This window comes from Perognathus longimembris, chromosome 28 (genome assembly GCF_023159225.1).
Source record: "Perognathus longimembris pacificus isolate PPM17 chromosome 28, ASM2315922v1, whole genome shotgun sequence".
NCBI lineage: Eukaryota > Metazoa > Chordata > Mammalia > Rodentia > Heteromyidae > Perognathus > Perognathus longimembris.
Genome location: NC_063188.1, coordinates 1,914,109 through 1,927,847, shown reverse-complemented (window position 1 = coordinate 1,927,847; position 13,739 = coordinate 1,914,109). Strand labels below are relative to the sequence as shown.

The following is a 13,739-nucleotide window of genomic DNA, read 5'->3' as shown; positions in this document are numbered from 1 at the left end:
TGTAACCTTACCTACAAACTGAGGCTCTGCTTTGAGCCAATATCTGCTGACCCATCTGTGTCTCAGGAGCATGTTAAACTTGCCTTGCTGAACGCCCTGGAAGAGTGACAATCAGAGAGAAGGAACCACAGTAGCTTGAGCCCTGAAGCCTGAGTAGTGCAGGTGAACAACCCAGGGCTAGCCTCTGTCTAGCACTGAATGTCTGCTTTTACAGCCTGTTAGATCTGTGCTGTTAGGCAAGTTTCTAGGGTACCCTCAGGTCCAGTGAATGGCAGAGAATATAATAGCACCTATGTGCCAAGCTGGGGCTATCAGCATCCAAGGCGGGGCTGAGCACACACTGTATGCTTGGTAAGTGCTCCACATTTCTTTTGAATAGTCTTTGCAGCAGCAGATGCCATTATGGCTTTCTCCTTCACCTCCATAGGGTGGTCCTGAGTCATTCTCAGGACATCCCAAACTAGACTTGTATAGTGTGTCCAGTTTAACACTTGTCCCATGCTGCCCCAGGTCAGAGGCTGCAAGCAGTGTGTTGAGGAAGACAGCCCCCCGGGAGCATTCATATGTCCTGTCAGCAGCCAAGAAGACCACTGGGTAAGTGAGACAGCAACGAGGCCCAGCAGGCCAGAGGCCTGGCACTGAGCCTGGCTTTGCTACCAACTGGCACCATGGTCTGGAACACTTCCCTTCTCCTCAGCGCTCCAGTCCCTTTGCCTGCTGAAAGGTTGGGTTGAAAGAATAATTCCCAAGGGATCTCCTAGTTGGACCTTCTCAGCTTCTTGAATGTACTTTGTAGAAAACTGAGGCAATCTGGCCACCTTCATCAGGGAAGCTGTGATACTGAGTATAGAAAGGAGACGTAGAACTTTCTGGGAGTAAAGTGGCTGAGAGGTCACTGTCTACAGGCTCTCTGATGTGTATGTGTGTGTTTCCTTTCCAGAAGTCCTACCCAGGAGATCCAGGCCCCATTTATTGCAAAGAGGTAAGTATCATCAAGGAAAGCCTTGGAAGCCTGTTGCTCTTGGCCATGAAAGAAGGCTGCCTGTCAGCAGGAGTGTGGGGAGATGGGGAAGTGGAGGAGGGGAGGCTGTTGTCCAGAGCAGGACTTGTGAAAGGCTACTGAAGCTGGATCCCTGACTCAAGACGGCACCACCACATTTCTAAAGCACTCTGGGAATGTAAAGGAGAAGTAGTTGTTCCTTTGACCTCATTTCTGTACCTCCAGACATACTTTGGTCCACAGCCTTGTCACTGAGCACCCCTGGCTAACTGAGTTTTGCACGTGCCCTTGCTGCACCCGCTGGCTAAGATCCATCAGGAAGAATCTTCCTTGACCCCAGCAAAAGTGTTCTTACCTCTTATTGTGCCCACTACTTTTACCCAGGACCAGAGCTATCAAGAGACATTCCCTGAGAGGCCATGGCATTGGAAATGAGTCCTAAAGAGCAAACAAGATGGCAGGACATTCTACTAGAGTGAAAGAAGGGTGAAGAAACTTCTATAAACTTGAATCTCTTAGGGATCTTTGGTTAGATCTACAAGGAAGGCCTTCAAGAGAAAGTTGTATAACAAGCTGAGAACGGAAGTTCAAGGAGGACCAGCATGCTAAGTGTTCCAGGCTGAGGTGCCACCTAGGCAAGGTCCCAGAGGTGGAATAACCAGAAAGGCTGACTAGAATATAGGAAGCACAGGGTAGTAACAACACAAAGCAAGTGATAAAGAGTACTGTCACTTAATGGTACTATTTGGTTACTGTGGCTGCTGTCAGAAAATATCACAAATTGAGTAGCTTAAAACAGTAGAATAGACTATCTCCAACCTATGCAGTCTGAAATCAAAGGTGTTGGCAGGGTTGATCCCTTCCAGAGTTACCAAGGGAGAAAGCTTCTGGTGATTGCTAGCAATCCTTGCTGTGCCTTGGTCTGTACCTCACTTGTTCCAATCTGTGTCCTTATGTTCACATGGCCTTCATTTCTCTCTGTGTCTGTGCAAATCTCCCTTGTCTTAGAAAGACATCTTCATTAGATTTGGGATCCATTCTAATCCAATGTGATCTCATTTTACCTTGGTTACATCCCCCAAAGGCCTTATTTCTAGACGTGATTGGAGTTACAAGTTCCAAGGAACATGAATTGCTTGTGCATGTGCCAATCAAGGGCCTAGACACTATCCTTTTGTTTTTTCACTAAAGGCTAGTACTTTACCACGTGAGCCACAGCTCCACTTCCAACTTTTTGCTGGTCAATTGTAGATAAGATTCTCATCAAGTTTTATGGCTGGATCACCTTCGAAACACAATGCTCAGATCTCAACTTCTCGAGTAGCTAGGATTGCAGTAGTGAGCTATGGTGTCCAACTAAGGAAGTTTGTAGAGATACTATTCAACTGACAGTGCTGTCCTTATCCTGAACTGGAGTACCTGTGTCCGCAGCCTGGGCCAATTCATGATCACCTCACTCGGTCATCACTGAATGCACTGCAGCCAGTAGGCTCCAGGACAACCAAGATGACCACAAGTGCCACTTTTCCTCTTGTCCACAGGGTTGAGGTGGTAGATGAGGACAGTCCTTCTGAGGGGACCCGGCAGCCACCTGCTCTGGCAAGACCCACTTCTGGCTTGAGCAGGTAATGAATCACTCATCTCTGCCACTCAGATGGTAGAGAGCCTTTGTCATGCTACCTCCCTGCTGGGCCTCGGTCACTGACTCCATGTGCACAGACAGAATGACAGGACATGATGCAGACATCAGTAAGACTTCATTTGAATGGCTGTCCCAGAGCTGAAAAGAGCAACACAGCCTGCCTCCAGGGAGGGAGCATGTGGTTCTTGTCTGTTTAGTACTTATCTGTGTCGCCTTAACCCTTGTACTGCTGAGTCTCCTGGTGGCAAAGCTTCCCAAGAAAATGTACCAGCTTGAGGGGTTGAGATGGCCAGCCACTGCAGCCGTAGCCTGCAATTGGCCAGCTTGCTCACAACAGTGCTATAAGGTGGCCAAGCTCAGCCGGCCCTGGAAGGAAGCTCTGCAGTCCCCAGCACTGTTCACAGCTGCCCTCTTTGCCAGTGCAGACAGGGGCACATCTGATTCGTGTGGAGTGTGCCTAGCCCCACCCTTTGGAAGTCGGGAGTCCAGGAGCTGCACTCTGCCAAGAGCTGGCTCTGGTCTGTGTGTTGGTCAGGTGTTTCCCACCTGCCTGGTTGGATGGGCCTGCCAACTACAAGACGTCTGGCAGTGGGGTGACAGGGCATGGTGTAGGCTGAGCACTGCTGATCTCACTCTAGGCAAGCCTGTCATTTGCCCTGATTTCTAAGCCCTGAGTGTCCAGGCAGATAATGGTTGTCTCTTGTCTTCGGATGAAGAGCATCAATACCTCCTTGTACTTTGCACTGAATGGTGCTAAGTCCTCCAGGGAGTGCCACTGCCTGGCTGCTACAGTTGAAAGCACCTGCCTGCATTGAGAGCTTTGTCTCAGCCCAGGTCTGCCCCTCTGTGGCACCCTGAGAAACACTTGAGGCTAGAAAAGGAGAGTTTATCCCGATGAGTCATTTCCTGGACCACAACTATCTATTATAGCTCTCCTCACACCATTTAACACCCTCCAAAGTGAGTTTCACCACCACTTTTAGACATGTGACCCTTAACCCTTGTATGTCTTACTCCTCCCAACAGAACTCTCATCCATAAGGGACTTTTGCTTGTTTTGTTTGTTTGTTTTGCCAGTCTTGGGGCTTGAACATAGGGCCTGGCCACTATCCCTGAGCTTTTGTGCTGAAGGCTCCTGTTCTACCACACTGAGCCACAGCTCCACTTCTGGCTTTTCTGTAGTTAATTGGAAATAAGAGTCGTACAGACACTTTCTTACCCAGGCTGGCTCTGATCCACAATCCTCAGATCTCAGCCTCCTAAGTAGCTAGGATTAGAAGTGTGAGCCACCAGCACCCAGCTGTAAGGAACCTTCAAAGGCTTGGAAAAGAGAGTTGCAGAACTCCTTATGAGACAGTACCTAGGAGCCTTAGTGATTATGGGACTAAGTCAGCCATAGCCAGGTGCCACACAGTGGATGGCTTCAGGTACAGAAAGTTCCTTATGGTTCTGGAGACTGTAATCCAGGGCCAAGGTGTGTTAACACTTGCTTCCTACTGAGGCCTCTCCCCTTGCCAGGTAAATGATCACTTTCTCTTCATGTTCTCACATTATCTTCCCCATACATGTGTCTACATCCTCCTCTCTTCTTCCAAGAGCCCTACTAACCTTACAGTGCTTTGAGACCCCTGTCTCCAAATACTGTACAGATCTGACAAGCCATCCCCAAACAGTATACATTTTTTATTCTCTTCATCTTTTGAAAACAAAAGAATGATTTTAAGATGCCTTGAATCGAAAGTATAGGTGGAAGTTTGAGTAGTACTATATGATGGATTTGAGAGTCAAAGTTGTCTTGCCTGAGTGGCTCTAGGAAATGGAGTCCAAGCCAGATTATGGAACATTCTAGACAGCACAACTCTCTCACAGAGCAGACAGAATGAATTTTTCCTTGTTAGAGTGTGACTAGTCAGAAAAGCTGGAGATGGGTCCAAGCTCTGAATACTAGATTCAGCTTGATGCCTTTGACAGCTTTTCCCTCATATTCTGGAGCCAAAAATAAATATGAAACCCACAGCTACTTCTGTTGAGCTGCTGGCAGATCTTGAGTCCCTGGGGAGCCTTGTTCTCTGACTCCATTAATCACATGCTGCTCGGGGCTGGGCAGTCACCATTGGTTCCCCTATGCCTAAATCCTGTCACTGTACCCATCTGAGAAGCCCAAGCACAGGGGTTGACTCAACCAAACCCTGGGTCCTAACAAAGCAGGTTGATGGAAGAATGAGAGAGGGCAATATCATTGCAGGGTCCTCCCTAATCCTGACCCTAACATGTCAGTCCAAAGGTGACCTTCTCATGACTCCTGTGCCCCCTGTGACTTGAGCTGCTTGCACATCACTGTGCTGGTCACATTTTTTTTTAGCTCTCTGCCTCTTGAAATGAGTGTAGGGCCTCAACCTCCTGGGTTCTGGTCCTAGGGTGTTGACCCCATGATGCAACCTGACAGACTATTTAGGGAATACTGAGTAAGTGTATGGCTTGTGGCACAAGTTATAACCCTGGATTTGTCTCCTGTTGGCTGAATGACTTTGAGCAAGTCACTTCACCTGTCACTGCTTTGATGTTTTTCATGCACAACATACAGAGAGCACTAGTTTCTCTCATAACTACCCAAATAAGTAGGATATTGTGTTTCAATACATAGCATATTTTCTGGGCCTGATTGTAGGTTTGCTTAATTCGCAGAACTTGCAGAGTCTAGTATTGCGCCCTACTGGTAACTTGGGGAACTGCAACTAAGTGCATTGAAAACAAAGCCTTCCCTCCCTACCCGCTCCCCCCAGCCCCCCCCCCCCACTTCCTCACTATTCTGTCAGGATGGGTTAATGTGCTCTAGGCACAGGTCAATGTCACTTCCATCGCCACAGATGTGCAAGGACGTAGTAGATGTTCACTGATGAGTTTTGGGCTTCAGGAGACGCCTGCTATCCAAAGGTATGCAGCCTTCCAGAGTGTTCTTGGCCTTCTACAGTAATCAGCTCGAACGAAAACCTCATATTGCAGTAAAGGTCTCTGCAGATTATGGTCTGGCAAGGTGGTGGGGCTGGTATGGGGCGACAGGTATTCATCTGCTGAGACTCTGTAACAAAATACCAGGAACTGGGTAGCTTGAAATCATAGAAATGTACTTTCTTACAATATAAGAGGCCAGAAGTCTCATCAAGGTTGGCAGAATCATGGTCCTTCTGCAGATTTTAGGGAATAATCTGCCCTAGGCCTTTCTCTTAGCTTTTGTTGCTCAGTGTCAGTAGCATTTCTTGGCTTGTGACTTTTTCACTCTTATGAGTCTTTGTCTCCATGTGTTCACCTTCCTCTTGTGCCAATATCCAAATGTCCCTCTTTACATAAGATTGCCTTCTGTCTTTGTAAAGAAAATATGATCCCGTCAACATCCACCCTAGTTCAAGCCCATCCTGTGGCTTCTCATTGCCACATAGATATGGTCTCATTTCTACCCAGTAGCCTTGTTGCTGTGCTTGAGAGAGTCCAGGGCCCGGGTGTATATCTGTTTGTACCTTCTTCTGGGGCCTGAAGGTAAGAAGCCTAAGCTCAGATGCAGTACTCAGAAAGTTCAAGGTTAAAGACTAGATGAGGGCTGGGAATAGGGCCTAGTGGCAAGAGTGCTTGCCTCCTACACATGAAGCCCTGGGTTCAATTCCACAGCACCACATATACAGAAAATGGCCAGGGGCTGGGGATATAGCCTAGTGGCAAGAGTGCCTGCCTCGGATACACGAGGCCCTAGGTTCGATTCCCCAGCACCACATATACAGAAAAAACGGCCAGAAGCAGCACTGTGGCTCACGTGGCAGAGTGCTAGCCTTGAGCGGGAAGAAGCCAGGGACAGTGCTCAGGCCCTGAGTCCAAGGCCCAGGACTGGCCAAAAAAAAAAAAAGACTAGATGAAAGGCAAACCAAAAGGAGGAATTCAGTAGGGGTGGGTGTTCCACTCACTAGCCAAGGAGGCAGCTAAAGGAGAAGGTCCTTGAATTCTACACAGATGGGAATGCGGGAGGATTTTCCCTTCATCAACCCTCCAATTTCTCCTTTGGCCTTCAGCTTGAAAGGTGATGAGATTGTCCGCCTGCAGATCATGGCACCCAGGGCAGGACTTCACCTGGTAGCCCCACACCTGGAAGGCGTGAGGTATGGAAGAGCCTGTTTACTTCAACACTATTCTTTTTCTTTTTTGTGTGTTGGTAAGAGGACTTAATCTTAGGGCCTCTAGCTTTCCCTTGGCTTTTCTACTCAAGGCTGGCTCTCTGTCACTTGAGCCACATCTCTACTTTGGGATTTTGGGTGAATAATTGGAGATAAGAGTCTCATGGACTTTTCTGCCCAGCCTGGCTTCAAACTTTGATCCTCAGATTTCAGCCTGGGTAGCTAGGATTACAGATATGAGCCACTGGCACCTGGATGGTCTGTAACATTCTAGAGAGATAGGTTCGAAATGATGAGGCCTAGCAGCTGATTTTGCCACTGTGGGGCTGACAGGTTTGTAGGCACCAGAGTCATTCTAGGTTTTTCTATCCCCCTTTAATTCTTTCACTGAACAATCAGTATGAAATGTGCACTTGGACCTTATGAGGCTCCAGTCAGTCCCCACAATGAGACCCAGGGAGGATGGGGACTTCTGGGCCAGAGTTGGTATCTCTGTGTCTGATGATGGAGTCCACGCAGACATGAGCAAGGTCAGCCTCCAATGCTAACCACACTGTGTGCCCCAGACCACAGGACGTGCCAGTATGGCTGGGCTGGGTGGGGACATGGGGTCCACGTGGTAGTAACTTTGTGTGTAAGGGCCAGTAGTAACTGGATAAGTTTTCTGAATCAGCGTCCCTTTGTCTGTCCTCAACTCCACTCTTCACCCTGAACCCAGGGCCACAACTAACATGGAATATAATGGGCCCAGCTCTTTCTGGGGGAAGCAGAGGGGCAAAGAGGCAGGTGAAAGACAGAGAGGTTTGGGAGCTTGGAGCTGAGCCCAAGGGAAGCTAGGGTGGAGGCTTACAGTGTCCTGAAAAAGAAGACACCTTGAAAAGGGGACACTTGTGAATTGCAGAGTCTGGGGAGGGAAGCAGGATTGTACATAGAAGATTGTCCCTTAATCCCCAGAACCGTGAGAACTGTGGGAAGGCTTTCTGGAAGAAGCAGCATCTAAGATGAATCAAAAATCATTTCTAGATCCCCTTCTACTGCTCCTTGAATCCTGCCTTTCAAAGTCCCTTTGCAACACATTCCTTTCCATTTTATTTTGTGTCGATTCTGTTCCCAGTCCTTCCTGGGGACCAGGCCTCCACCATCTCAGCTATCTGCCACTGTGTTCTACTGTTACATCCTGAGACTGTGTCCCACAACTGTACATGGCTAACTAGTGGGAGGTCATTAGCTCAAGGGAGACAGTTGGTGCCATGAGAAGAGAGCAGATGTAGGGAAGCCAGCAGGTGGTCAAGTGTGTGGAGAGGGAGGAACATAGACATTTCCGAGACAGAGGGAAGGGAGGTAGCACGGAAGAAGGAGTAGCCACTGTCAGGTAGTACTAATGGCTGCCTGAGATAATGGTGACTTCCTGACAACCCCAAAGCCAATAGTGCAAAAGTTGAGCTTTGAAGAACTCTGAAGTCAGGCAGGGTTCAAATCCCAGCTCCTCCTCTTATTTGTGGAATTTGGAGCAAGTTCACTCAGGCCTTCCAGATGTCAGGTGGCTTTCCTGGAAAGTGGGAATATAACAACATTGCCCATGTCCTAGGATTGCATAGAAAGTCACAAGGACAAGGTGTGACCCCCCCCAGTCAATATTATTAGTAATGAGGTTTTGTGAAGTGGACAGTTAATCAGTAGGAGTCACTAAGTTCCTTTGAGATGGCTGGCATTTGAGGGTGAGGCAACTTACTGCACTGGAATGAAGGTGGATTCTGAGTGGTTAACTTGCATGGCTTTCCTCCATAGGTGTTCCCTAGGCCACAAAGACAAAGACGCACCTTGCTCCGTAGGGTTCAAAACAGACTCAGCTGGTGAGGAAACCTTCAAGGACCCCAACATGGACTGTAAAAGGTAAGGCACTCCAGGGAATAGACTAGCCCTAGAACACAAAGGCCATGTGCACCCACTTGAAAGCCTCTACAGCCCTTGGTCTAAGATCAGCTACTGGAACTGGTATGCCCCCATGGGATTGTATAGGTATTCAGTGAATGTTTGTTGAAAGAATTAATGAGGCTGGATGCTGTGGTGCATGCCAATAATTCCAAAATTTAGAAGACAGAGGTAGGAGAATTATAAATTCAGAGCCAGGTTGGGGTACATAGTGGTGGCTCATACCTATAATTGTCGCTACTCAGAAGGATGACATCTGAAGATTCAGCTTTTGGAAAGTCTATGAGACGATATGTCCACTTAAGCAACAGGCAAAAGCTGAAGTGGAGCTATGGTTCAAGTGGTAGAACATCCATCTTAGGAGAAAAAGGTAAGGGATAGCACTCAGGTCCTAAGTGCAAGCTTCAGTACTGGTACACACACACACACACACACACACACACACACACACACACACACACACGTAAGCAAGAAAGAGAGAGAAAAAGGGGGAAGGAAAGAAAGAAAGAAAGAAAGAGAGACGGAGAAAGAAAGGAAGGAAAGAAGGAAGGAAGGAAGGAAGGAAGGAAGGAAGGAAGGAAGGAAGGAAGGAAGGAAGGAAGGAAGGAAGGAAGGAGAGAGAGGAGAGGTGGGACTGAGGAAGAAAAGAGAAAAAGAAAGGGAGGGAGGCCTGGGGGAGGACAGGTTTCTACCAAGAATTTCCAGTGAACAAAGTCCTTGGCCCTCAATGGGTTCCTTCCACTCACCTAAAGCTGCCTCATTTTTTATGCTATTACTCTGGAACAAATAGTCTTTCTCAAGGTGGCATTTAGAGGAATTCAGTGACCAAAGAAAGTGTGGATGTTTATAGAAGATGTAGCTGAGATTTCCCTATAAACAAATGGAGATACCTTGGAACAAAGGGTCAAAGATGAGGAAATCAGAGCCATGATAGGGAGTGATGAGCCCAGAGGGGATGGCTGCGCCTGCTCATCCCACCACCATCCTCCCGGCCATCCTAGGGAACGATGGTCTGCTGAGCATGCCTGCTCATTCCCATTTCCTCCATGAGAAGGTGCTAGTCAATACAGTTGAACCCACAGTCCAGTCTTCTCAATGTAGCACCCTGGAGTCCCAGCCAGGACTTGGATCCCTGGGAATGAGGAACAGTAGCTCCAGATAGTTGGGAAAACCTTATTTCTGCCATCCATGCACTTGCCCCTTGTTGTCTTTCTCTGTTGGCCCCCAACATGTCTTTCTCCCCAACTTGCTCTGTTCCTCGACAATCAAGTATGAAAAAAATACAGAAATACTTCTTAGACTCCACTTGGGTTTGGCTCAACTCTTGTCAGAGCTATGAAGGAAGCAAGGAAAGGCCTATGCTTCAGTCCTTGAGACCCACGCTCCCACTTGTACGTTAAGTAAGATCAAACGGCAATCACAGCTCTGGGAATAAGGCCTAGTGGTAGAGTACTCGCCTTCTATACATGAAGCCCTGGGTTCGATTCCTCAACACCACATACATAGATAAAAGCCAGAGGTGGCGCTGTGGCTCAAGTGGCACAGTGCTAGCCTTGAGCAGGAAGAAGCCAGGGACAGTGCTAAGGCCCTGAGTCCAAGGCCCAGGACTGGCAAAAAAAAGTGGAATGGCAGTGAAATGTTTCTCTTTTCATAACAGATTAGCTGCACAATTGAGGGACAGCAACATTGAATCTGGAGCCACAAGGTCCCCACCAGAATTCTCAGCTGGAGCAGACAATGGCTCTGAGACAAGAGGGTAAGATGTTTATGACACACACATGTTCTCATATATCTAGTGAGAGGCCAGTCTCAAGCTTCCAAACTGCTTGGGCTGCTGGGAGGCACTGGTAAATTCTTGCAATTGCTGTCTGCTGCTTCTCTCAGGCTCTGCTCCCAACCACATCCTTTGCCTTGGGCTTCCCATTTCTTCTTCTGTGACTTATGTTCTAGGCATCTTTCTCTGCCAGTGTCATTTGGCCTTTAAGCTCCTACACAGGAGGTACAAGGCCTAGCTCCCAGATGACGGTCCATCCCTTAACTGGGCCTGGCCTTGGGCAGATAGAACATGTAGGGAATACAAAAGGGACAACGTAATAAATGGATGAATGAATGAATGGGTGATTGGTGGACAATCAGTGCATTTTTCTTTGTTGAGTGCTGAAGACTATCTAGAAGGGACCTATTCCCTTGCCTTTTTCACAGTGGTACAGTGTGACTCAGTTTGTTATTGTTTACTGTCAACTTTCAGTCCAATATGCTTCCTTCTGGGTCTTGATGGTTTGGTCCTCACTATTTACCAGGGACTTCTTTCTTGCTCATGCACCCTCATCAAATGAAGTCTTTGGTTTGTATTTTAATGGAACAACTTCGTTTTCCATTCATTTTCATGAGTTTGTTCAGTAATTAAGTGTAGTCATTATGGTTACACAACTGGTCTGAACAGGCCTGGGGACAAACATGAGTGAGTCTTAGTAAATGTTACCAAAGTAGAGGGCACAGGCCTGTGCAGGTGAGTGAGCACCCTGTACATACTTTACAGAGACAAAGGAGCCAGGATCCTGAGTAAGACATGCCCACGAAATCTGTAATAACTGGGTAAATACAAATGGACAGTGAAAAGGTCCCTGTGCGTACAAATGGCCACAAGATCCTGTAAGAACATGGAGCATATTAGCAAATGCTATGATTGTGGCGCTATTTGAAGTACTTGGTCATGGGTTGATTTGTTTCTGTTAGAATACTTATGAGACAGACCTGATGATTGTTCTTAGTTTACTGATAATAAATCAGTGGACCAAAGAGGTCACACAATGTGCTCAAGGTTGCACAGGTGGGGAAGAACAGCAGTAGTTGAAATCTATACCACATGTCTCCAGGAAGGTACACTTAACCAGCAGGCAACACTGTCCCAAGATGGCCTTTGAGAAGCTCGTCATCTTTGGGGACAAAAAGCCACTTTCTCAGGGAAAGGCTGACATACAAAGCACAGAGTCCTGGACTTGGACCACCTTGGCCTCCTCCCATAGGCAGGGCTAAGGTGCTAGTTCTGCCCCTTTGCTAGATGATCATGAAGTCCATGGTGACAACTCTCACTTCTGTGAGCCTGGACCAACAGCCATCAAGTAAGGGTGTGGCAATTTCATCAGTGAGCAATGCTATTGCCAGACAGAGCATTCAGGATTCATTCCAAGCTGCAGTGCTCACGATTTGCATACAGTTCTCATCCCCACACCACCTTCAAATATCAGGTGATCACTGCAAGACAGGAGCCTGACCTACAGCCACTGGGGACAGTAGGAAAAGAGGGATAGGTAGGTGACAAGTCTATTGGAGTCAGGAAATTTCAGTAGCAATCTACATGGAGCCACTCTGAGGCGGTGGGGATGGTAGAGACGCCACCCTTGAGAACACATTCTCCTGGGCATAGTGTTTATTGGAGGAAATTTCAGTAGCAATCTACATGGAGCCACTCTGAGGCGGTGGGGATGGTAGAGACGCCACCCTTGAGAACACATTCTCCTGGGCATAGTGTTTATTGGAGGGACTACATTGTGGCACAGCGAGTAGAAGGGAGGGACAGAAATCCCATGGCCAGAGTCAGTACAGAGGGCTGAGTCCAAGGGAACATGTGTCTGGGAAGGACAAATGTCAGCAATGGCACAGCTAAAAAGCCATCCACCAGTGGCAGACATAGCTCCATTTGCCTGTCAGAAGGTGCCTGAGAAATGGAAAGCTGGGCACTAGTTAAGTGTGGTGACAGATCTCAGCAGTCCTGTGTGTTTTCTTCCTTCAGCTCCAGTTCCATTTCGGGCTCTGCTGTCCTGGCTGATAAGAAGGACGGCAGTGCAGGAGACCTGAAGGACACCAAGGCACATTTCAAGGGGTAAGGAAGGCACTAACAGGCAGTGCTGAGAATGTGCCATCGCCAGAGGTGACTTGGGCATGTAGTAGCATTTGTCTAGGAAGGCCAGGCAGGAGAGCTGGCATCAAGCACCGGGCAATGATGGATGTCCCAGCTGGAACTGTGGAACAACTGCCTCTGAGGCCAGGAAGGTGTGTGTGAAATCCCACTGCTTGTTATTGCAATTCCAGCTTATTAGTGCTCCAAAGTGAGGAAATGTCCGTCTCTTTCCGTGTACAGTGGGACACACAGTTTGGTAGTGGCTGGAACAGACAAACCCAGCATGGCTTTGTTTTAAAGGAATCGTCGTGCAGTGTGTGTGGTTTAGGGAGGAGGTTAGACAAGGCCTGGGTCATGTTTGAGCATCAAATCTGTACTATAGCACGGAAAGGCATGTTTGGAATGGTTAACAATGAGGTTGTTTTTGAGCTTTTTGTTTTGAAATAGGAATAGCAGTTATATAAGTCGTGGTAACAGGATGTAGGACGCTCAGAAGAACTTGGTGTTTCCTAGTCACTGTGCATAGGTGTATCTGCGCAGTGATGTAGTGTGGATCCTTGGGGAAAGAAATGATGTGAGACAAGGATTTTCAAAGGAGGTAGGGTTTACTGGCTTTTTGTGCATGATATATTATTGATGGCAAGAGCAAGTTAATGTTGGGGCACCTGTTGTATTTACAGTACCTCCATACAGTAGCCTCCCAAAAGAGTGCAGCTGTAGTTGTTATTAAGAAAATTTGGAATCATTTTGGACAATTTTAAACATTTGAGTCAAGTAGTTTTGAGACTGGATTCTCTTTGTTTTTGTGTTGGTCTTGGGGGAGAACTTGGAGTCTTGGTGTTGTCCCTGAGGTTGTGTGTTTGGTTTATTTATTTATTATTTTATTTTTTAGCTGAAGAGTAGTGGTCTACCACTTGAGGTATTGGTGTATTGGTAGGTTTTTGTTGGTTAATTAGGGATAGGACAGTCACAGATTTTCTTGCTTGGAGTGAGTTTGAGACAGATCCTGAGATGTCAGCCTCTTCAGTCGGTAAGATTACAGGTGTGAGCCACCTGAGATTATTGGTAATAGTTAAATGGTGTGTGTGTTTGTGTGTGTTTGTG

General features: G+C 47.5%; 1 protein-coding gene across 1 annotated transcript in view; it reads left to right on the top strand.

Moving 5' to 3' along the window:
- The window catches only part of Znf185 (zinc finger protein 185 with LIM domain), a 57,241-nt gene that overhangs the window by 18,134 nt on the left and 25,368 nt on the right, over window positions 1-13,739 (top strand). Inside the window, exons 9-15 of the mRNA XM_048336673.1 lie at window positions 511-594; window positions 941-982; window positions 2,542-2,625; window positions 6,701-6,787; window positions 8,591-8,695; window positions 10,392-10,490; window positions 12,528-12,617. Coding sequence (XP_048192630.1) covers window positions 511-594; window positions 941-982; window positions 2,542-2,625; window positions 6,701-6,787; window positions 8,591-8,695; window positions 10,392-10,490; window positions 12,528-12,617 — 591 coding nt within the window. The remainder of the gene's footprint in view (window positions 1-510; window positions 595-940; window positions 983-2,541; window positions 2,626-6,700; window positions 6,788-8,590; window positions 8,696-10,391; window positions 10,491-12,527; window positions 12,618-13,739) is intronic.